The sequence below is a fragment of the Rhinolophus ferrumequinum genome, chromosome 12 (assembly GCF_004115265.2).
Source record: "Rhinolophus ferrumequinum isolate MPI-CBG mRhiFer1 chromosome 12, mRhiFer1_v1.p, whole genome shotgun sequence".
Taxonomy (NCBI): Eukaryota; Metazoa; Chordata; class Mammalia; order Chiroptera; family Rhinolophidae; genus Rhinolophus; species Rhinolophus ferrumequinum.
The window spans coordinates 33,757,532-33,782,348 of NC_046295.1; the positions used below are offsets into that span (position 1 = coordinate 33,757,532).

Consider the following 24,817-nt stretch of genomic DNA (forward strand, 5'->3'; position numbering starts at 1 on the left):
GGAGTCTTTCTAATGCCCCACCACAGTTGGGACAGGGCTCCAATACGGGGAGAGGGTGTGCAATGAATACTCTTACCTAACAAGTGCGATTACCAACCATAAGGGAGGAAAAAAAAAGAATCGTCACAGTCAAGGATATTCAACCCGATTTTCATGCTGTGATCATTTGCTCTTAATTTCCCAGAACCTTCTAGGTATTTATTTTTTAATAAACTGGTGCAGACCCCCGACCCCTGCAGTGCCTTGCCCCAGGCCCCTGCGCATGCGCAGTGGGAAGCAGGCACTATTACGTCCGCCGGCCAAGAACCGCCACCAGACCCACTGCATCAGCAGCTGCACGGAAGAATGGACGCTACAATTGCGGCTTCTTTTCCTTCCTGCTCAAGTCCATCGCTCCTCCTGGGGTGAAACTCCATAAATTTAGGAAACTTATTCACATGTAGTGAACACGGCAGACAATGTCCTCCCTCCCCCCTAAAAATAGCTTCTTAGAGACCAGAGTGTCACTTTAAATTAAAGGCCCGAATTTATGTCGTCGTGATAGAAGCCAGAAGGGTAAAATACAAATTTAAGTAACAGGCCAAAGTCGTTGTCTTTTACAGAGAAAATATTTCAAGAACGTTTTTCTCTTTAACAGGTATAAATACATTATTTTAATATTTCGCACGGCATCCTTCTGAGAAAACTGGATGTATTTATCATTATCTTCAACTTCTGAGCTTCTACCATAACACAAGGCAATTCACAGTACTTACCCAAACCCACACAATGAGCCATCGCTTACAACATTTTCTCACTACTTTAAACTCTTGGTTATAAAATTCCAGATGCTCGAGTGCTTGGTGCCAAAAATAATCCATAACCAGCAAATTCACATTTGTCAAGTCAGCCCATTAAGCTATCAGACCATGTTGTTTCAACTTCCATCTAGGTTTTAACCCTGTTGTATTTTTTATTTTTAAAACAATTTTAAGTGGCATTAGTGGGAAAAGTGCAGTCAGGAGGAGGGTCAAAACAGAGAACGTGGACTTACCTCAATGTGCTGAAACATGTAGGGATGATTGCAGATTTTTCTCAATTGCATGATAGTGTTCATAAGTGTCTTAGCACCTCCCTTCCCCTAAGAACAAGTGTAAAGAGTCAGAACAGAACAAATAATTAACTGATCAGATATTTCTAATTTTTCAAAAGTGGACTTCAATAGAAAGGGCAAAGGGTTGTAGGTCCTCTCAGTAGCCTGCACTTCTTACGGTCCAAACTTCCTGTTATAATATAGCAGTTTCTGAGTTAGATATAACACCTTTCGTGTGACTAAATTATCTTCCAGAAAGGAATTTATGTCAAGTTGATGGGTTTGTGACATGACTGTCTATTCTCTGGTTCTGGGAAGACAGAGAAGCACAGAATAGATGCCCAAGGAATGGAAATGAATTTTCAAACCTTCTAAAGTGCCACCCCACATTTAGGTGGAATACATTTTCTGCAGAATTCACATGAGTGGAGCTAACTATTTTGGTGATATGAACATACGACTTTCTTCCTGCCCCAGTGTAGTTTATATTAAGAGGTTAAGAGATTTTATTTGGCAGCTGCAATAGCTACAAAAAAATTCCAGTAATTTGCTGTAACAAGTCAGCATTAGCAGAATGCTTCCTGGGAACATTCCATGTCACAGCCATGAGAAGACGTATGAGGGCACCTTGAGTTGCATCATCTTCGGCCACGTACCTTCTTATCTTTCTCAGAACCATCTGTGAGAAGGATCCCTTTGGCTTGCATATGGCGGTACAGAATCTTCTGCAGAGCTGACATGTCACACTTGATCACATACTCAACCTGGAGTAAAACGAACAGTAAGTGGGTAAGATCGGGAGAGAGAAGGTGCTTGCTCTAAGAAGACGGTTGAGATGCGGCAGCTGGTGGCACTGTTGGAGCCATGAAGGTCCTGTTTCCCCGCATGGATTCCTGGAATGGAGGACGGGATGCGGATGGTGGTGTCATTCTGATGGAGGGGTCTTCAAAAGGTTCTATGTAATTGAGGCTAGGGTTGTGTTTTCTGAAACTTCTTGACTTATTCCGTATTTGAGAGAGAGAGGCTTGACAACTGTTAAAACTCAAAGATGTTCAATGCAGAGGATCTTTTTAGTATTTCCTCTGTATCCCAACTATATCCCCCTTTTGTATGAACAGAACAGTTTTAGGAAAAACAGTGACTGGCCAATTTCCCATGATATTTTTTTATAAAACTTTTTTTTTTTTGAATGGTCATATATGGTTACTCCCAATACTGGTCCTAAAGTGAGACTTACAATAACAGTCTTAGGTTGACGATCATTAACCCTGCTTTTGAGAGATGAGGATACTACGTAGTAAGGACAACAAGTGGAGGAGGAGAACTGATCCACAGCTGGACTCATCTAAAGAAGGCATCGACCATCTAAAGAAGGCAAGGCTGCATATATTCCATTTGAAACAGTGCAAAAATCCAATTTAAAACAATGAAAGGGAATTCCCGTGCCTGTGGGTTAGCACACACCTGCAATACTTCTAGCATGCTCCTGATGCATAAAATCTGCCTGGATTATTTCCTGTTATTGTTTTTCTTTATTAAAAAATAAAAAATCCCCGGAATACAAATGTGCAATTTTCATAATAAACGTCAGATTTATGCCTAGAAATCTGCAGAATGTGATTAAAAGTAAATCAGCAAGCTGCCTAATGTTTAATAAACTGATTAAAAGTGATCAGGTTATTTTCAGCTCTGAGGACCAGAGCGTGGAGGTCACAGATGAAGAAAAGATGAATATTCATTCAATTGTTCCTTTAGAAAGAACCTGTCAGGCCTGACAGACCCACAATAAATAGTCTTCTGCCACTTGTTCTGATACACTAGATCAGAGAAAGGCTGGCTCTCTTGCAGAAGAGTTGAGAAAAGCAAGTGACCTACCATCAACTTGTTTTAGTTTTTAATGACTTTCTTGGCCAGGGCAGGGAAAAAAAAAGTCTCCGAATTTAATAAAGTACAACTTTTTCAAGACCTGTTAACTCTCAATGAAATTTGACCATGGTGTAAAAAATATGTTAAACGACTTCAGAGAAGTATAACGATAAAAGTGACATCAAGGCCTAATGTTACTGAGCTTTTTGTAGGGACCAGGCACCGTGCATAAGTGCTTTATGTGCCTCCTCTCATTTCACCACACAGAAGCTCTGAGAGACAGTTACATTTAGAGTCCACATTGTATAAATAAGGAACCCGAGCATCAGAAAGGTTAACAGATTGGCTCAAAGTGATACAGCTACTTAATGGTGCAGTTAGGACTAATGGTGGGTGTAGTTAGGAGTGGAAACAGAGGCTGCTCTCCCCAGCTCTATGCTAAGAATAGCCAGGCAGATGTTCACCTTCACCGGGGCCTCCTTCCTGGAAGAGACAGCCCAGGCTTGTTTTCAAGTGCCTTAGGGCACACAGATGTAGGTTTAGAGACAGAACCCGGCACCCCCTTCCCCTTGGTTAGCTACTGCTAAGTGCCAGAGGTGCTTGGCAAGCAGGAGGCATGTGTGATGAAACCATGCAGACAGGGATGCCAGCCATCCCACAGTGGCCACGTCAGCAGAGAGGACCCTGACCTTCTGACCTTCCTCCCTCACACCCTCAAGGGATACCAGAAGCTGGTGAGATGGGCGTGATCAAAATCAGCGTCCTAGGCTTCACACCCATATTTTACATGTGCTCCCTGCATCTTCCCAAACAATTCTAAGCTATTTTGTTTGATTTTGTACTTTTCTCTAGGCCTGGGGCATTCCTGAGTCTTAATCCTCCTTTTTAATCCTACTCTACCTTGAGGGCCCTTTTTAAGATCTTCCACAATCACCACATCTAACAGCCAAAGTCAATCTTCCCTTTCAGTTCTCTCAAAGAAGTGGTTCCGAAGCTTTTTTGATGGAATTCCCTTATCAGGAAGACACGCTAAAGCACATCTTCTCAGTACTCACCTCTATATTTATTTATGAATTATATGCAAGTGCTCATGTTGTCGCAAGACGAGTTACCTTTAGGGTACAGGTCAATGTTAAAGGCAACTGATTTCTACACGTATTTCAAGGAGCCAATTTGATGACATCTAATTTTTTTTTTTCGGGGGTGGGGGGGGATTCCAGTCCAATTACCCCATGATGTGGCTGATAAAAACCCACACTAGGAATAGAAGAGGCAGGAGACTGCCGTCTTCTGATTGTTCACCTGTTCGTTTTCAACCTGCAATCCTTTGTACAATCTTTTTGGGCCCTTCGTCCATTCTGGGGGCTGGGTTATTAGTTCAGTTAAAATCAGATCATCCGAAATCCTTTTATCTGGGTACAGAGAAAACCACAGTGCCTCACAACAGGAACCTGGCTGTGAGGCTGAGTGGATGTTCAGATGCTCTGGGTAGTGGAGCTCCCTCTGACTCCGCCCCCCGCTATAACCTACAGTCGAACCCAGGTACGTAATTAACTTTCCAACGTGTACACTACGTGGGTACCAGTGTCAATCTTTGTTAAATATCAATAAAACTTAATTTTTTTTAATTTTTTTATTTATTTTTTTATTTTTTTTTATTTGTAAGAGAAAATTAATATAAATGGTAGTTCTGAAATCTTTCTGCACCCCAAAGGACTGCTAGTAAGCACCTCTCCTCCCAAGCACACACTCGGAGACCCCTGCCCTAAAGTGCTTGAATGCCTGGAACAATCCCGATGGGTTGGACGATGACACCTTTCATTGTCATGCCATTGTTCAGCATGAACAGATCTGGTCTCCACACCAAGTCTGTTGACCAATCACATGATGCCTCCTACCATGTTTTCCTGAAAATAAGACCTAGCCGGACAGTCAGCTTTAATGCGTCTTTTGGAGCAAAAATTAATATAAGACCCAGTCTTATTTTACTATAATATAAAGACCAGGTCTTTATAATATAATATTATATTATATAATGTAATGTAATATAACATAACATAATACTGAATCTTATATTAATTTTTGCTCCAAAAGATGCATTAGAACTGATTGTCTGGCTAGGTCTTATTTTCGGGGACACATGGTATTTCTGGAGTAGCTCTTGCTCCTTTTATCCCAACCTGGGTGCAGTACAGTGCACAGGACAGGCACTCAGAGCTACGTCTCAGGACAGACTGAACAATTCTAAAGTAGACACACAGACCAACAGTGAAGAGGCGAAGGAAGCTTCTATGATAATCATGCCATTTGAAACTCTTGGGTCTGAGTTCACCCTCCAGAAATGTGATGGCACCTGATTAGAGTATGAAATGCAAGTTCCTCAAAATACGCTGGTGTTGTAGGAAATGAAATCTATGACTCTTTAATAGGGACGATTCCCCCAACAAGTCAGGCTTGTGAGAATCGCTGGGGCTACTTCTGTTCAAATTATATGTGAAACTGAGGTGCCGACCTCATGCTCATGATAATTATCTCCTAAGAATTCGGATGTTAGTAAAAGACCAAACTGGCCCCTACCAGGAGCCAAACCAGGTGATAATATTATCACGGGTCTCCTCCCCTCGAACCCTGTAAAACATACTCAACTACCATGTGTGATATGTTACCACTTTCTGAATATAGAGATTTCCAAATAATAAGATGAAATCTATGAAAGTCCCAGGTTCTGGGATCTACAAATACAGCATGAGGGAGGAACAAATAATGATTAATTATATCAAATATTCCAAGTTTTTACATAACGACTATAGAAGTTGCCCATTTAAACGAAGCCTTTTGGTTGTTTTACACAGATTATATCAAAATCAGGATGGATTTTAGGTAGCTCAACCTCTAGTTAACCTCCGACATTGTATACATACTGTAGCATATTTAGACATCAGAATATACACAGCCAACTGCAAGTATAGTTGTTTCTTTTTTTTAATTGGTTCTCAATTATATTAATTAACAAAAGGGAGAGTCAGCAAAGACAACCTCAAATGGGAGCTAAATTGTAAAATCAATTTTTATTTAGCTTAAGTTGGGTTTTACATAATCCCTTTTCTATGAATAGTCATTCTTCCCTGAGTGTAAAGAATGGATTTTATGCCAGCAGCTAGCTGGTGGTGTTACAGGGGGAGGTGGGTGCAGTACATTCTCTTGTTCATTAGGTGTTTCATTAGACTTATAAAATTATTAAATACCCATTGATTAAAACTAATTCTTATTAAATACTCATTCATTAAAACTAATTTTTCTATGAAGTAGAGCTTCATCTCTCAAACGGTGGCCCTTACATGCCTGCTTTAGTTTCATTTGAGGAAACAGATTCCTGAGGTCTCTCTAGCTGTACTAAATAGAATTTCTGGGGCCAGGGTTGAAATTTTGTGTTTTAAAGAGTTTTCCTACTGTAAAAGTCAACAGTAAGAAAAGAAACAATCCAATAAAGAAAAACAGGCAAAAGATTTGAGCACCACTTCATCCAAGAAGGCATATGGAGGCCAAACAGGCACATGAAAAGACGCCCAACATCATGTGACATTAGAGAAGTGCAAATTAAAGTTGTAAGATACCAGTAACACCTATTGAAGTGGCTAAAAATGTTACAAAACGGATGCTACCCGATGAGTGCTGATGAGAAATTAGAGGAAGTAGAAGGTTCATACATTGCTGATGGAACTACAAAATGGTTCCGACAGTTCCGAAAACAATACAGAAATTTATTATAAAGTTATGTATACCTTTACCATACGCCCAAGCAACCCCACTCCCAGGTATTTGCTCAAGTGAAATGGAAACCTATGTTCACACAAAAACCTGTACACAATGTTTAGAGCAGATCGATCCATAATTGTCAAAAACTAGAAATAACCAAATGTCCCTCAACCAAATGGGTAAACAAACTATGGTGCATCCAGGTAATAGAATACTATTCAACAATAAGAATGAACCAACTATTGTTGATACATGCAACAACTTTGATGAATCTCAAATACACTATGCTGAGTGAAAGAAACCCAATGCAAAAGGTCTGATGAGACATACTGTCTGAGTCCATTCATAGCACATTCTAGAAAAGACAAATCTATAGGGATGGAGAACAGATGAGTGGTTGCCTGAGGTTAACAGTAGAGATTGGGTTTGACTAAAAAGCAGTAGCACCAGGGAATTTTTTTTTTGGGGGGACTGGGAAATAGAATTGATCTGTATTTTGACTGTGTGTGTGTTTAACACAACACTGCAGTTATCAAAACTTCTAGAACTATATATCCAAAGAGTAAATTTTATTATATGTAAATTAAAAATAAAATTAAAACACACTTCCCTACCTGGTTCTTTTTCACAAAAACATTTGAGAATTATTGGTATAGAGTAATTATAGTTAGCCTCATCCTGTCATTAGCCATAATTCCTTTCTGGTTGCTTTACATAGGCGGAGAAAGACATGCACGTTGTTTGTGGCTATAAACAGACTGTAGCAGAAGAAAACTCCGTACCCCCAAGGATGACCCGTAAATGGCCAATTTTGCGCTAGTGCAAAAAATCCTCATGCAGCAGAAAAAGTAGAGAATGACCACTGGCCAAACCACATCAACAAGGCCACATACCCATGCAAAGTGATTAGCTCCCCCACTGGCCATGCGAGTTCATGGGGACAGAAATGTGGGAGGGTCACAGAAAGTGCAAGGATGAGAGAACAGTGAGAAAGCAGTAAACAGGAAAGCAGAACTCTGCATTAATAATAGAAACAGCAACACAAATAGAAAATAAAGAAGATGGTAGCAGCAGCTGTCACTAGTTGAGTGCTCACCATGAGCCAGGCACAGAAGTATGAGTACCACCATCTGCCTAATCCTCTCAACAATTCTGTGAAGCAGGTATTATTTATTTTCTAGTTCACTGATAAACACTGAGACCCACTGGATTAACTGACTTGCCCAAGTTCACACAGTTAATAGGAGAGAGAGAGAGAGCCGTGGGGACCCTGGTCTACTCTGATGGCAGAACCTATGATCTCCACTCTACCAAGCTGCCTCCAGGAAAAGGTAGCTCTTCCATAGATGCTATATCACATACGGGGTATTTAACATACCTCAACTACCATGCTCTGGGTATTAAAGAGTATAAGGAAACATACTTTACACAGGAGACACACTCTTGAAAATCAAATCTTAATTTTTTTTGTTTTAAGTTTATTAGTACTCAGGAAACTCTCTTGTGGAAAGAACCATGAAATAAATACTTTAGTAAAGAATTCCTTCGTGATATAACTGATCACCCCATAATTTTATGCTGCAAAAGTTTGGGTTTTTATAATGGATTTTCTTAAAACAGGGCACACTTTCAACTTGTAATGCATTTTTTAAAATCTATCTCTATTAGCCAGTCCTGGAACAAGTAAACAATATTAAGAAGTTTTATGGAATGAATAAATGAAGGACTTTAGTTAATCGCCTCTTATTTTATGCCTCTTCGAAAGAAACAAAAGGAAGCATGGGACAAATTAAAATCTTTAACATTCCATCCCTATAACTTGTAGGATCTCAGCAACAGCATGATGGGAAGTAGCTCAAGGCAGCCAGCCACGTGACCACTGTACGTGGTCCCCAGTTTAGCTTTTCAGTAACTAAACTCCATATTTAACAGAAAGGGGAGTACCCAAAAATGCCAAGGTCAACAGTCTTCAATCCCCAAGATGCATTCACTAGCAAAATAAATAAATATTTAGGCTTTTGCTGCAATAAGCATGGTATAAAAACCATGTTTGTTTTAATTTTTTTTTTCAACTGTTAATGAATAGGGGACTAGGGAACAAACTTCTCTCTCAGCAAAGTGATCAAATTTGTACACTATTTGCCAACTCCCACTTAAAGAACAGGATGAAACAATCTGTCCAAAAAATAGAGTCATTACACAGAAAAACACAATGATGCGAAATAACACATTTCAGAATTGGCTCATCTAAAGAGAAAACCAAATCAAAATATCTCATGCTACAAATAGTACACAACGCCAAACAATCTATCTTCAAGTGAATTAAACTTAGACCTCAAATGCGTGGGGTTCCAAAATATAATCAGAAACATACTAAACTAATACCCAAATCCAACCAAAAATTGTGTGGAGCTCAGGGCTCAAGTGACATTCTAAAACACTGAAAACTCAATGTCCAAAAGCAATCTGAAAAATATTCTCTCAAAATGTTCACAGGAATTTAATTTTTATGGTGTGGGACAAAAAACATGCCCAAGAATAACTAGATGATGGGTCTGTAATTTGCAGGAACTCTATTTTTGGTTTCCTATCAGAATAGTGACATTGCAAGCATCAAATATTTAAATTTCCAGGAAACTTGGCAACTGTGTATTTTACTAGGCCCTTTGGTGATGGTATTTGGCAAACAGAACACTTTTGTGGCACCTGCAGACTAAAGTCAATGAGGTTAGTAACTTAAAAAAAAAAATCTAAAATTAAAATGCAATATTAATTAATCTAATGCTAAGTTGCTGTAAATTAAAGTTAAAATGTAATGAGACTCAATGAATTTGGTAATTTTATAAAATCTGCCCAAAGCTTTTGGAAACCTGGTTGAATCTACACTAATTCCTCTAGCTTCTATCAAACATAATAGTCCTTTAAGATATTTCCAAGATACCTGTAACTAAAATACAAGCCTGCTGTTTTAGAAACACAATTTCAGGTGCAGGTACTTCAACTATATTGGCAGGGGAAGAAACTACAACTTTTGCATTTGCAACATACTTTTTCTGGAAGCTGGGATTCAACTTCTTTCTTCAGTCTCCTCAGTAAAAATGGTCTCAACACCTTATGTAGACGCCTGATGATCAATATAGTTTCTTCTTCATTTAAGTCCACCTACAGGAGAATCATAGATAAATTCAATTTTTTTAAAAAAACAGGATGTTTCATGTAATAAAGCTTTGTGTTACATTTATTATTCATTTCAATCTATGATTGAAATTTTACATGTATTAAGTTCAGGTCACGTACCCCTTAGAACTCTTCCCAGCTGCCTATCAGGTGGTAATAAAACAGCCTCTAAAAGGGTGTTTGTCTTAATGCTGAGTGTGGAAAAGGGCTCATAAGCTACCGGTTTTATATAAATAGTGGTAACAACAGCTCAGAATTTTATGGGATACAATTGGCAATAAAGACTGACTGAAGACAGATGGAACACGAGTAAAGGGGCAATAGTTACTGTGTTCTTACTTAAAATGGAAGCATTAACTTAGGTGCTTTGTCTCAGATGCAAAAACATACCAAGGGAACAAGGCTTGAACACGAAAATGGAAACAAGAGTAGGTCCAATTTATGTAAGTGGGTTTCTAAGCCACTTTACCTTGCTCTTCCTTTTTTCTGCCCTGATCTGGTTCAAATTTAGTCATATTTATAAAATCCTCTGCTTTCTTTCACCTTCCGTTAACCTCTAGCAGGCAGAGTGGATTGACTTTATCTTCTACAAATGGGCAAGCCAATTAATTACTGAGAAAAGGCCAATGACCTCAAAATTAAAAGGCTAAATAGTTCCAACAGAAATTTCCCTAAAGCATTCTTAGTGGCTTTTCATTCCTATACTTAAGAAATCACTAAAAGGACATATACCCATTTGTTTTCTTACAATGGCCCATGTCTTCCTTTCACAAATGAACTCTAAAGTAGATCGTGGGAGAAAAGATAGTAAGAAATTTGAAAATGGCTACTTCAGGATTTGAAAGGCATTTATGTACAAACGAAACTAAGGCTCACACTAAAATCTAAAACAAAACAAAACAAAACAAAAAGTTCAGTTTTACACAAAAACTCTTTCTGTGAAAATAGTTTCGACGGAAGCCCAAGTTTATAACACAGAAATATTTGTTATAAGGTGTGTGTTCAGCTGGTTGAGTTGATCTGGTTAAATTGATTCAATAAATATCCCTACATTCATCCTCCCTGGGGCCCACAGATAGCAGTTAAGCATTCCACCATCGTGAACACTCTCTGGTGGCGTGGTTAACATACTGGCAAAAAACAAAGAAGTCAGGACACCCCACACGTCACTCGATCCATTTTCTTCAGAGGGAAAACACCCTGAAATGAAAACATATCCACTCACGGATTAGCTTCGTAAAGTAACATTGTAAACCACCCTATGGGTTTTCTGCCCCTCTTACATTCTCAGCTTTAGGTCCTTTCATTTAATTTAATTTCATTGTCATTCAGTGGAACAAACAAAAGTTAGCCCAGTACCCTTTCTCCAGTCATGGCAAATGGAGCATTAAACCACTGTTCAAACGTGCTGCAGCTCTTAAAAATTGTGGGCAGGAGGAAGTTGAGAAGGGCCCAGAGTTCCGGGAGCTTATTCTGCAGTGGGGTCCCAGTCAGGAGGATCCTCCTGGGGGCCACGTAATGAGTGTTCAAGACCTGAGTCAACTTGCAGTGGTGATTCTTCATTCGGTGGCCTTCATCCACGATCATATATTTCCACCGAATCTGTAACACAAGAGGAAGGACCAACATGTGGTGAGCAAGGGAAAAGAACAACTACTTCCAACAGGCAAGTGATGGAGTGGAAAACCAAAGAACCCATACTTAGTACAAGATATGGTGTGAGTCTACTTAGAATAAAAGAATCTCAACAGTCTGTTTCTCGTACCTGATAAGGTCATGTTGAAATACCTTACGTAATAATGGAAAGTGAAAGCAACAATGCTCCTTACAGGCCATGTAATTGCAAATCACCCTTTTGCAAAGAAGGACACAGAATGAATGGTTGGGGGGCAGGACTAGCTCCTGTGTCTCCCAATCCAGTTCTCCTCCTGTTAATGCTATAGCATGACAGCTGTCCCAGATTTAATGGTCATGCTACCTCTGCTCCTCTCCACTTGAAGCAGAATTTAATGACTGATTTTTCCAACATTTCTTATAGCTGAGACATTCTGGCTTTGTGCCTTCTTTTCTATTACACTGGCTGACTACTGCCCTTTTGGGCTTGGCTCACTCTTCTTCTTTTTCTTTTTTTTTTTTTTTAAATTTGAACTAGTTAGTTGCTAACATTTAAAAGTTAGAATATTTCACATAAAAATCTGGACATCCAGCTTCTTTTAAAAAATCCTGGCAACTGGATTCTCTCGGTTCACACATATTCCTTACCTGCCAGGTCTCGGACACCTGTTTTAAGATACCTAAAATAAAATAACATACTCGTCGGCAGGGAGGGCAATGCTAAAATATCATTCCTCTATTAATGCTAAAACTTCAGAATTGAACACAATATACTCCCACAGCACGACTATCACCCCAGAAATTAAGAAGGACCATAGGACACAATCTTCCTTCCAAAGTCTACAAACAGTCCTCTTCCTTTCTCACCCTTCAGTCCTCTTCAAGGTCATTGTTCTCAGTTTCTTAAAGTGAGAACAATGAGGAATGTTCCCCTAAGCCTATCCATTCCCTACAAAACAGTGGCTATGGCCAAGAAAAGCATCTGGTGCTCAGATGTCCCTGGATCCCGCTGCAAAGCTCCCAGAGAGAGGAGGGAGACGAGCAAAGGATTCCATACAGTCCTCGTCTTCCTCGTTAGAAGCACCAGGAAAGTCAGGGGAAAACAAATAAAATCATCAGTCAGGCTGGGATGTTCAGGTAAAAGAAATCCCCAGAGTTAGTGTTTTTTCTTCTTCTACCACCTCTAAGAAAGTGTTTAAGAATAATTAAAGCTGTATGATCAACTGTCCTAAACTTACCAACAGCATGAAAAGAGGCCAGCAGAGAAAATGTGCCTAAATAAATCATCTAAATCCACTTGCCTGCCTAGTTTAGCTTGTGAAGTAATAAACAAGGAAATCAGAGGCTTTAGATTTTGCTATTGGGTCTACAACTAATTAGGTCTTCCACTTGGAAAAAAATGACTGCCCTCTTCTATATCTTCATTCTGCCAGTAACAAACAAAAGCAATACATCTCATTACCAGGCATCTCCAATGAATTTTGAAATAAAGATGCAGAAGACAAAATGTGAATTTGTTTTAAAGGATCTCAAATGTATAAACACGTTTTCATAGTAATACTGAAAACACATCATTTTTGACACTGCCAAATTCATCTCCGAGTATGAGGAAAAAGAACCTAGCATTGTTGCCAGTGCCATCTCAATTCTGAAACTTCCCCTGGGAACACATTTCCTTTATGTTATTTCCTGTGATGCCAGGCAAGGAACACTCAGTTCCCAGAGCAAAGGTTTAGTGCAGAGATAGAGCAAACCCCAGAAATGGGGATTCTGTTCAGTTCTGGCCATAACTTAGTTTCAGATTATAGTGCTTTCAAAACACCACCGGGCAAAAGAAATTACTAAAGAAAAAAAAATTAAGTTTTCATATTGCCTCCATGAAAGAAAACTACTTCCATCATTCTACATGAACATATTAGGAGGCTAGATGATATAACTGGAAAAAAATTTCTATTTTATGGCTAAAGGACAACTTAGGACATACAAATTAGGAGACATGTAGGTTGCAGGTAAACAAACAAACAAACAAACAAACAAACAAAAAAACCTCTTTTCCAGTGCCAAATAGTCACAGAAACAGCCCCGAGTAATTTAAACAATAATAGCCCATTATTTTACAAGGAAAAACCTAAACCAGGGGTAGCAGAAAAACCGCAGCTCGGAGAAATGTTCCCATGGAGAAGACTATATGAAGAGGTGCCCACTCATCTTTGGAGAGACAAAGGCACAAAAGGAATGAAGTTTCGCTACTGACAATAACCCAAGGCAACAAAAACAATTATTTCTTCCACAAGCACATTCAGGGCTGCTGGAGAGAAAAAGAGTTGCAGGAGGAACCCAGGTGAATTTTTTTGAGATGTCAACTCATTAACTTTGACAGGACAGGTAAGAGCCCCAGGATCAATGACATACACCAAAAAAGTAATATGCACAAAATGAAAACCCATGACCAAAACACATCTGACTCAGAAAGAAAAATGAGAGAGAAAGAGAGAAGCCATTTAATGATCATATTATACTACTGAGTATAATTTGAGGAATACTTTACACTCCGGTGTGATGTCCATAATTAGAGATAAAAGAATTTTTTTAAACATACCTTTGCAAGAATGTGCTTGTCTTTTATGATATACTCATAAGTAGTCAGGAGGACATTGAATTTTCCACTCCGTAGCTGGGGTACAAGGGAGCGACGCATGGCAGGGGTGCCCTGAATAGAAAAAAAGGGAAAAAAAATATATATATAACCCAATGGAAGTACGTGTGCATTATTTCTCACTATTCAGAGCTTAATGGAGCCCTAACACATGACTAGAGATTGCACATATATGCATTATCATATACGGATGCATTATCCATGAAGCAAGTGCTTGGTGAAATCGCACAGGTCTGGACACTTTTCAGAATCTTAGAGAGGCTTTCCCACTGAAAACTGAGGGGAAAGAGAGAAAAGGAAATTACAGTGACCTCGAGGTAGCAGAGAACCCGCTGCTCTGCTGAAAGGCTCCATTTCTATGGGAGCCTACGGCTGGCGGCCCGGGCACCTGGGTAATTGCCTAACTTTGCAGGAACAGTAGGCCTGGCAGCACCAACAGTGAGGCAGTCAGCAGCGTGCAGACTGTGCGGTATTTGTCGTTTGTATTACTCTCATCAGAAACCTCGCAATATGATAATTAACAATTTTCTTCTGCATTTCACTATCTGAAAGTAATTATGGTTTATTACAGTAATCTTCTTGGGATGATTAACTCTCCTGTTTAGTACATGATGTACATGACAAAACTTTACAACCAAATACAGTTCACAGATGTGCATATGGAACGAAGAAAATAGGGTCTATTTTTTGCTGTTCCACGTTTATGTATAATATACAGCAGTCCAAACCTTGTAAGAAATTTTCACCACAGAAGGAGCCCATTTGTCAAATTCATATGTCCAGTTAGAAAGAGTCCTATAAAACAAACAGAAAAAAAAAGACATTTGTATAAAAATCAGTGTTTAAAAAGATGTTCTTATTTATGTTCAGGCCTCACCTTGAAAGGGACTAGAGAATATAAAGTATCTCAACCACGTATTTATTTTAAAGGTGTGGGAATAACATTAATTTAGAAATGAGCTGCCACAAAGCATGACAAGTTTGTTGTGGGCTCATAAAAAAAATCTCATAAGAAAAAAATTAAAGAAAGCATTAAAATAGAGGGCAACCCTCCCCCAAATTTTAATATAGCATTAAAAAATAGCAATTGCCAAAGTGATTTGATGAGTCTTTAAAAACAGCCACACATGTTCAGAGAAAAGTTGAGTCAGGAAAAAAATTACAAAAGCACATGAAAGTATTAAATAAATCTGTCAAGAGGAAGCAGGGGAAGAAATAATGAATGCTTTCTCAAAAAAAAAATAAATCCCTGACAGTGTCACCATAATATACAAGTCAGAACATGTAAACTACAGATAAAAATCAAAATACATACTGAAAACATACATAAAATGCAAAGAATGTCTACATACTATGGATTCAGATAACACAGACTAAAAAGGTCTGCAAATAGTCCTCCTATAGAAAAAAATTTGAAGACAATATTAAAATAGAACCTTTTATTTTTTTTCTCAAGGTCCACGTTTATATTAGCACTGAGACCCTCTCAGTGATTAAAACTGCAACCAAACACCCAGGGACACTACAGCCAGGGAAGGAGGCTGTGAATAGGTCTTCCTTCTCTTTGGAGTGTCCACTAAAGATCTATAAAGGACAATGCAGTATGCGAGACACTGGGAATTCAATGGTGAACAGCAAAGACCTGTCCTTACAAAGCAGCAAAATCACTGAAAGTAAAGTGCATATATTGAAGGAAATTTAACACAAAATGCATAGGTAGGATTTTTATTTAGATTCTGCTTTACAAGATACAATAACGGAAGATTTCAGAATATACAGTCTTTTGAATATATGTAACCTTTTGGGAACGGAACAAGGAATAAAGAAATCTTTAAATTAAAAATTAAAAAACCAAGACCTTTCCCTTTCATGAGCCACTTACGGAGTGATGATGAATACGGCCCACTGTACAGTATGTTGGCTTGGGCCGCAATGCTAATTAATGGCTGATAAAATCACCCTGTCCAGTGCTTAAATAGCCAATCACAGAGGCTGGGAGTGGGGTTGAGGGGTGGGAAATAAAAACCTAAACCCAGACTTCCTGCTCTTGGTAGCCCCACTACATACTACAATGCTGCCTTAAGTGTAAAACAACGACAAGCGACTAATAGGGCACTCCACAACATACAGAAAGATAACTGCAGAATAAATGACTTTACTTACGAAAGGGGAACAATGATGAGATAGGGGCCATTGAGTCTTTTGTGCTCCATCAGATAAGTGATAAGTGCAATGGTCTGTATGGTCTTTCCCAGCCCCATTTCATCAGCCAAGATCCCGTTCAAATTGTTATTATACAGGGAAACCATCCATTCCAGGCCCTGGAGCTGAAATGAAGAGTAATTGCTTCAATTATCGAAGATCTGCACAGGTAATTAATACTAATACAACTCAAGTGAGGCTGTGACTTCTTAACTCCTCAGGGCTATAGGTTGGATTTCCCACAGTAGGAAAGTCAGGGAAGCACCAACACAAAAAGAATTTAAAATATGAGCCTGTAATCATCCCTGCTGCTTGGCAGGTGCTGAGTGTTAATCAGATTTAGAAATGATGGGCTGGAGCATACTGGTGGGATTTTAAGCAGCTTTGCTGCTCATCCCTGCTTAGCATTTCACAGTATATGACATTCTAGAATTATTATAAATGAAGAAAACCCAAACCCAAACCCATTCCAACCATTCCAAGAACAAAAAGTCAACGTGAGGATTAAAGACAAACAAATCAGGAGGCAGGTTTGGCTCGCAGATCCCAGATCATTAGAAACAGCCTTCCCCTGGCACAGTTCCACTGGCAAAGAAGCACCTCCCTCCAGGGCGGGATCCCCTCAGTGAGGAAGCGGGGTGACCAGGGAGCCAGGGGCTCGCTCTGGGCCCACAGGAGGGCATTTCCTGGTGGAGAGAAACCTCCCCGGCAGCAATGTGGGCCCTTCCCAAGGGCAGCACCCTGGAGCTGACTGCCGGGAAACATGTCCCCCGTGTTTGTGAAGCACAAAAGCACTGCGCCAGAAATGCAGCTTTGGATTCCCTGTGTTAGTACAAGAAAGTTTTGGGTGAAAATACAAAGTTGTTATACCTCCCTCTCCCAACCAATAATTCCCTTCCACCATCATACCACAGATGCTAGATTTAAAAGGTAGGCTCAATTAAATATAAATATATATATTAGCTAATGTCAATTTAGCGTGCTAATGAAGTTATACTTAGGGAAATGTTAATTTTAGTAAGTTTTATGTAAAAACAAAGTGAGTGATTCATTTATTTTAAACTTTATGAAATGACTGTTCTAAGCGAGGGACCATATGAGGAGCTATTGCAGATGGGTACCTAAGTGCGTAAGACACATGCCTCCCTTCAGAAGCTTGCCGTCAAAGAGAAAAAAATAAGCCATTTACATATACACATGCACCAAGAAATGGCTGACAGTGCCAATGTCCTACGTATAAAATTGTATTGGCCAGAGTTTTTCTTAGGGAGAGCACTGCAATGGATTGAAGAAATATGTTCATATGCCGTGTGCAGTATCTTGTGCCATGCAAGACTCCAAGTCATCCTAAAGGGTTCTGCAGAACAACGGCAACACCAAGAGCCTGGAGAAAAATGGGAAGAGCCTTTGAGAAAATGGGCAAAAGATAGAGAGGGGAAGTGAGGAAATGACTGGGAACCCTAGTTGGTGGTTAGGAAAAGCTGGGTGCCTGTAACATGACACCAAGACCATTAGACCTTTAGAAAAGTGACTAAATGCCAGAAACATTTAGACACTTGGTAGTAGTGAATTCTTTTTTTAAATGAAAATTGGCAAACGAGCTGAATTTCGCATCTCTGTTAATCCCACATAAAACAGAAGCAGAAACTGGCAGCAGAAGGGTCTAAAAATTGATGAAAATTGTAGGAAGTGATTTGGACTTTCCTAGACCATGGATTTGGAGGGGTTGGATATTGAACCAAGCTTACATAGCTTTCCAGGAAGTAACAGGAAGACCTTAACAAATACAAAAACTTGTCAAGGAGCAAGAAGGTAGAAAGTTTACTTATAGACAGTGATCCAAGAAGGCTTTGACCTCCAATTATTAATTGTGAGAAATGGAAATGATCTCATCGGGCAGATGTGGGCAATCAGAGTCCAGGAAGAAGGAAGTTTATAAGGGGGTACAGAGCAAGGCATGTTCTGGGATCTACTGTAGCCCAGTGCAGGAGAAGGACATAATAGTCACATGTGGAAGCAAGGCAGACAGTGACAAAAAGTGCTGTAAAAGGTGGTGGATGGCAGCAGAAATCAACATGGCATTAAATTACTTATGAATGATCCAAAGAATGCATCTCCCATATATAGACATACAAGAACTTATTAGAACATCCTATGAGTTCACATCTACATCAGGTACAACAAGTCAGATGCTGGCCACTTGGAACCTCATGAAACTCGCGTGGTCAATGGAGAACACATGACCTTATTGCGGGCAGAGCAGTGGTTGTCAAAGTGTGCTCCAGGGACTCCTGGGGATGCTCAGACCCCAGGAGATCCACAAGGCCAAACGATTTTCATAACAACACTAGGGCGTTATTTACCTTTTATATTGTATTGACCTTTGCACTCATGATGCAAAAGCAACAGTGGGTAAAAACGGCTGGCACTTCAGCCCGAATCAAGGCAGGACTGTAGCAGTAGTCACTGCATTCTTTATCCCCGAGCCACAGAAGCAGACACAGTGCCAAGTTTTAAGAGTGTAGAATCCCTGACCGAATCCAAAAAGTTTGAGAACTGTTGGCCTAAAGTATGTCCTTCCTCAAGTATATTCTAAAAGACACTTGTTTTATAAGGCGATATATGAAAACAAGGTTGGGTGGCCAAAGGAATTTGGGAAATAGAAAGTTCAAGTTATTTTATTGCAGGACACTGATGGAGTATACATTTATATTTGTAGACTCTAGATGTGCTTATGTTTATCTCGGACTACCAAAAGGGGCCCTGTCAGGGTGCCCATATAGCTGGTTGGCTCAAGATAGTCCTGGCTTATGTCTATGATCAATTAATAAAGGCCCCTATTCACTCTCATGAGTATCCAAATTTGGAATAGTATATTAAATGGGAATCCTAGTCACAGCTGATAATATTTCCCATATTGACTTGAACACAGAACCTATTTTTGCTTTTCTTTTTGAGGTATACCTCATGGGACAAATGTTCCAAGGAACACACTTTGGCAAACACTATGAAGTGGTAGGAGACAGAAGGCAGGAGCAGACCTCATTCCAGACAGGTCAGATGAACCATCTGTTACGTTTACAGCCTCATTTTCTTCAAAGCACACATCTCACCACTTCACTGTGACTTAAAAGAGAAAAACGCACACAGGTAATAGACACTGCCTCCTAAGGTGGCTGAATCCATAGCATCGAACTACTAAAATGTCAGCAGCCACCACTGGAATCTCTGAAGAAATACTTCATTTGTTTCCAGATTAGATATATACTGCCTGTACTCATAAAATGTGCCCGGGCTTTCCATTTTGATGAGATCCACGATGAAACGGTTACACGGGTCCCACAACCATAAAAGAGAAAGCAGAGAGGCCCTAGTAAAGAAGGTAAAATGGAAAGTGCTCCAAAAGCAGAGTTAGAGGCACAATGAAGCGAATGTCAATATTATAAGCAGTGTAACCTAAAAATGCCTCACTGTCATCAAACCTCTTGAACAATCAACATGCGCACGACATATTCCCATCAAAATTAGGTAGAAGGCTGTGACTGACCGCAGCAATAGAAAGCACACCAATTACCTGATAATGCTTCAGGGTCCCGTTAATGAGCAGGGCAGACTGCTTCTCCACCCTCTCTGAGATGGCATGAGCCACGGTGTAGTACGACTGCGAGCCTCTGGCACTGTACTGCATGCTGTATTCATCATCCACGTCTTGCTTAGCTGTCCTGAGACCGGGAAAGTGGACAATCACACCCAGACATTTTGGTGGGCCTGTCATTTTATCTCATTCCAGAAAAATGAAGGGGAAGCCGAAAATAGCTGCAGTAGGTGTGGTTTATTATTTATCACCCATTATTTAATCGCCTGGCAATTAAAATACATTATCTGTAATCCTCACCAAAAAACTAAGTAAGGTGGACATTATTGTTCTCATCCCCATTTTATGCAATGTGGAGGACTTCAGGCTCAGAGAGGTTAAGTAACTTGCCTGGGCCACAGAAAAGGTCGTGGAGTCAGAATTTGAATGCAGGCCCGCTTGATCTCATATGACTGGTATGAACATGAACCATACCTGCAGATTAACTTTGCCTGTGAAGCTGTCCTCGGCTCTCAGGATGCGAAAACAAATCCTATTCAGAGCACTGCCTAAAGCTTGGAGGACAGCTGAGAGAGGGCTGAAGTCACCATTAAAGAGACAGGAAAGAGGAAAGGTAGTCTTCCAGTTTCCACGCCTGGGTAAGTTACTATTTTATTCTACAGGCAATGCGGAGCCATGGCGAGGTTCTTAAAACCTTCCGTGAAGGAGGAGGGCAGACTGATAAAACAAAGGTTCCTAAAGTAGGGCATCGAGCCTTGCAGTAAAAGGAGAAAATATTAGAATATCTATTTCTGGTTAAGAAAAAAAATCTCATCACTTTATAAAGTTCTATTTTGCATACTGTTTCACAATTTCCATTTAATATTACAGCTGTACAAGCGAAGAGCTGTGTAGACCAGTGACATAGAGGATGGGGGTTCAGCACAGAGCTGAGTACTCAGATGGGGGGGAAGAGGCGGTTTCAAGGTTTCTGGGATGTTTGCAGGCAGGAGTTGGTGGCTGGGACAGACAGGGGGATGGTGTTTCTCACGTGGGCTTCTGGGTGAGTGTTGGTGCCATTAAGGGAGGAAGGGCAGCGAAGCAGCCAGCAAGAGGGGCGCATCTATTCCATCTGGGATGGAGTGCACGTGACAGGTGAGAAGCCCAGGAGTGAGCTGGAGTGGCAGGAAGGGATTCAGGAGGGACCCGAGGACGGAAGGAAGGAGATGAGCCACCCAAAGCCCTCGGGCCTGGTGGCCAGGAGCTCAGCGTGGACGTCTGACGCAGCATTTCAAGTGGAGTGTGGGCATGAAGTCTGCTTCCTTCCTTCAACAAAATGTTCTAAAAGAAACTCCATAAAGCCTAATCCTCACGAAACGCATGTGCAAAGGAGAAAACTCCTGAGAGATACACACTCAATGATCTGCTTAGCGTCCTTCTCGGAAACTTCTTCACTGTTTGGATCCAGAAGTATTTTCTCTTCGGTCTCCTGCCGACTGGACTCTTCTTCTTCATCCTAGGGAAGAAACAAAGATACGGGGAACATTCCATTTTAACAAGGGAATCTCTGGGATTGGCATTTTCAGCAAAGAGATTAAACAGTATTGAACTTCATAAAAAAAAAAAGGGATCTTCAATTTCACAAATGAAGTAAATAAAATTAAAGGACGAACTAGATTTAGCACCTACCTACCTCTACCGGGCAATACACACCATTCCACTGCTGTTTAAGTCATTGAATTAGAGAATGAAAGGAACCCTCTGAGGATCCCCTAGAACCTGTGCTCCCAAGAATATGTAAAAGTCATGCCAGAAAGAGGGACACGTGTTATTGTTTGGTTATCAGAGTCCTGTAGACCCGATCTCTCTCAGTTACCCAATGATATCCTATATCCCTCTCTCCAAAGCCAGACTCTGGAGATCTCAGTATTGTCCTACTCATAAAAATGTTCTCCCTGATAATGCCAGTGGGCCTGTGATAGCCTCACAGGTGTTCACAGTAGTGGGACTGGAGCTTATACACACACTGTTTTCTGTGGCGACTTCGCAGCGCATGTTTCTGAATATTTAGATTAAAACTCAGTAAGTTGGCAAAGGACGCATTACCTCCCCACTTATCCATTATGTACTACATTCTGCTGATCTGTTGAAAGCTTCACTAAATATACCATGTCCAATAGTAACCACTGGTGTTGAAGGCTAAATCTTTCCAAACAATACAGTCCAGTTTCCTTTAAAAGTAGACTGAAAAAGAACAATGTTTTTCTGACAGTTCTTGAAGTGAAAAAATGTTATATGACACAATATTAATGCTAAAAATCAAGGCTATGATAACAGGTCATTGAGACACTGGGCGGGTAAGCTGAGGGTTCAGGATAATTCCTTCCTTTTCCAGGTGAGGAATGAAGCACGGACAGGTGACAGGACACGTCACAAGTGACAGACCCCAGAAGAGTGACGGACCTGGGGTCTCTGAACCCCAGAGTCAGAGTTCACTCTATTCCCAGCTTTCTGGAGCCATCTGCAGTGTCAGTCTCAGGCTGGCACATGCGGCTTAAGCAGCCCACTTTATCTCATCTCTGTCCCCCAACCCCCGCCTCCCCCGGCTCTCTTACTCAATGAGAAGATTCTTCCAATGGATCATTTGCAGGCCCATTCATCCATGTAAACAAGAAAACATTTTTAAAATTGATTTTGTAAGCTTCAAATATCTCAGTGAAAGAGTAGCCTATACAGAAAAACAGTGTGGCTCTCAAAATATTTGTTTTTTAATAGTATGCTTTTTAAAAAATGTAACTTTTATTATTTTTCCTCTTTGCGCAGTCAGTGTCCATGACAGATTAATTTAAAACACAGGTCCACAAAATAGAAGGAAATCACAATTGTCTTAACATCCCAGTGAGCTATTATCAGTAAGGCTGCTTCGCCTGGTCCACGGCACCCACGGCGCGCCATGAACCAATACTCCTCTACACAGGGAACCATCAGATCTAACGACTGGGCACTAACAGCGCTCTAATACGGGAGATGCAAATCTTCTTCATTTGTAATTATTAAACATTTCACAGTTGACCTAAAGATTTATTATTTCTTAATTTCCATTGACAGTATCCAAGGTTACCCTTTTAGCTTCTAGATAGATTGAATATTCCTTCCAAGAGACTGGAAAATGTGTTTCTCTTTTGGTAACATGTATATCCGAGGAACTCAAACAGGAATCACATTGAAAGAGAAACCAAGGGGATCAATAAACTCATTAAACCAAGCCCATGTTGACCTTTTCACGTAACCTTACAGACTTTCCACTTCAAATAGACTCTAAGGCCCAAAGAACTTCACAAAAATTTTTAGGTGGCGGACCCACTTGGTGGCATGGAAGTGTCTTTCCCAAAGGAATCCACCTTCAGTTCTCCCCAAAAGACCTTCCTATCACTGCAGATTTGATGACAGCTTCTCTGTTCTTGGTTCCAAATAAATTTAGAATTCGCCAGGTCTCCCCATTGGCCAGAAACCCCCAAAAGGTTTGCCCCACCAAAGCTTTGGCAAATCCTCAGCCGCCGTCATCAGCCAAAGGCCAGCACTGAAGGACAAAGCGATAGGACACAGGTGCACCCCTCATAAGTTTCCAAACCAATCAACTCCAAACAGAGATGCGTACATACCTCTTCTTCATAATCAGAATCACTCTCTTCGCTGTCGGACCTGGGGGCAACTTCATAACTACAGGGAAAGGAGTGAGGAAGAAGAGGGGGCTTAGTTCCTTCGATCATAAAACAGTATATATACATGCATGACTTAACTACCATGTTCCACGTGCAAATGACAGATGCAGGTAACAATTTTAACCATTTCAGCAAAGGTCATGTGGCTTTAGTTCCAAGGTTTTACAAGGACCACAAAAATCTTAAAAGCCAAAGAACACTGATAATTCTACTTTAATGCTGTACCCAGGATTCATTTCCAACCAGGCGTCCAGCTGACTTGCTTTGGGTGCTTCCGGTCCAAATAGGACCTTGCCGGTTTCTGTATGAGTTACTTTGACAGGAAGGTCACTCATCTGACTGCTCTCATCTATGGGCTAGAAAGGAGAAAAAAAAAACAAACAAACAACAAAACACATCACCACTTGGTGTTAAGATATTCTCCCAGTTCTATGCTGGACATTTCTTAGGCTTTAGGCTGCCCAGCATCTGAAACCTTTTGTTGTGACAGGAGATGTCATTATCTAATGAGTCTTGGTGGGAAGGGGGAGGCCACCTCCTACTAAAGAAATGGAAAAAAAACACACCAGCCTCCCTTTACACCTAGGGTACCGACCGGCACAAGAGCTCAGCTCCGCCGACTGGATGCACTCACCAAGGCTCTGAATCAGGAGCGAGAAGTTCAAGGAAGCAGGGACCAACAGGCACACTGGCGGGAGGGCACAGTGGCAGCAGCGCCAGTACGGTGGTATTGGCGGTGACAAGCTCCCAGTGTCAGCCATAGCCTCACTCACCAGGTGTATAGTACAGCACTGGGTGCCGCCTCCAGTCAGGTTCTCCAGGCTTCCTGGAGAGCTAGCTGATGAGTTACCCAAACACCCTATTAACACATTGCCTTCTTACTTAAATCAGGCACAGTTGATTTTTGTCATTGGTAACTAAGAACCTAAACCCCCACATCATAACCCTGCAGATGAGGACGATTGCAACGTCATGGTTTCAGAAATAATGGGAAGAGGAAAAGGTATGTAACTGTGTCATCTCATTCCTGGCTGGTTTGGCTTCTGCAGAACCTGTGTCCTTTATCTAAAACCAAACCACCAGGTATCTAGACCAACCATTGGTACCTGTGTGTAATAAAGCAAAAAGCTCCGCTCATTTGAAAACCTGGAGAACAGACCAAGACTGAGCTCAGGTTC

General features: G+C 40.6%; 1 protein-coding gene across 5 annotated transcripts in view; it reads right to left on the reverse strand.

The window, feature by feature from the left end:
- SMARCA2 (SWI/SNF related, matrix associated, actin dependent regulator of chromatin, subfamily a, member 2) overlaps positions 1-24,817 on the reverse strand; it is a 162,410-nt gene that overhangs the window by 83,659 nt on the left and 53,934 nt on the right. For all 5 annotated transcript variants that reach the window (XM_033122457.1, XM_033122460.1, XM_033122459.1 and 2 more), the window contains 11 exons: positions 23,865-23,995; positions 23,580-23,637; positions 21,333-21,433; positions 19,918-20,065; positions 16,305-16,468; positions 14,870-14,936; positions 14,085-14,195; positions 11,231-11,473; positions 9,743-9,856; positions 1,729-1,836; positions 1,034-1,120 (listed from right to left, as the gene is read on the reverse strand). In XM_033122457.1, coding sequence (XP_032978348.1) covers positions 1,034-1,120; positions 1,729-1,836; positions 9,743-9,856; positions 11,231-11,473; positions 14,085-14,195; positions 14,870-14,936; positions 16,305-16,468; positions 19,918-20,065; positions 21,333-21,433; positions 23,580-23,637; positions 23,865-23,995 — 1,332 coding nt within the window. The remainder of the gene's footprint in view (positions 1-1,033; positions 1,121-1,728; positions 1,837-9,742; positions 9,857-11,230; positions 11,474-14,084; positions 14,196-14,869; positions 14,937-16,304; positions 16,469-19,917; positions 20,066-21,332; positions 21,434-23,579; positions 23,638-23,864; positions 23,996-24,817) is intronic.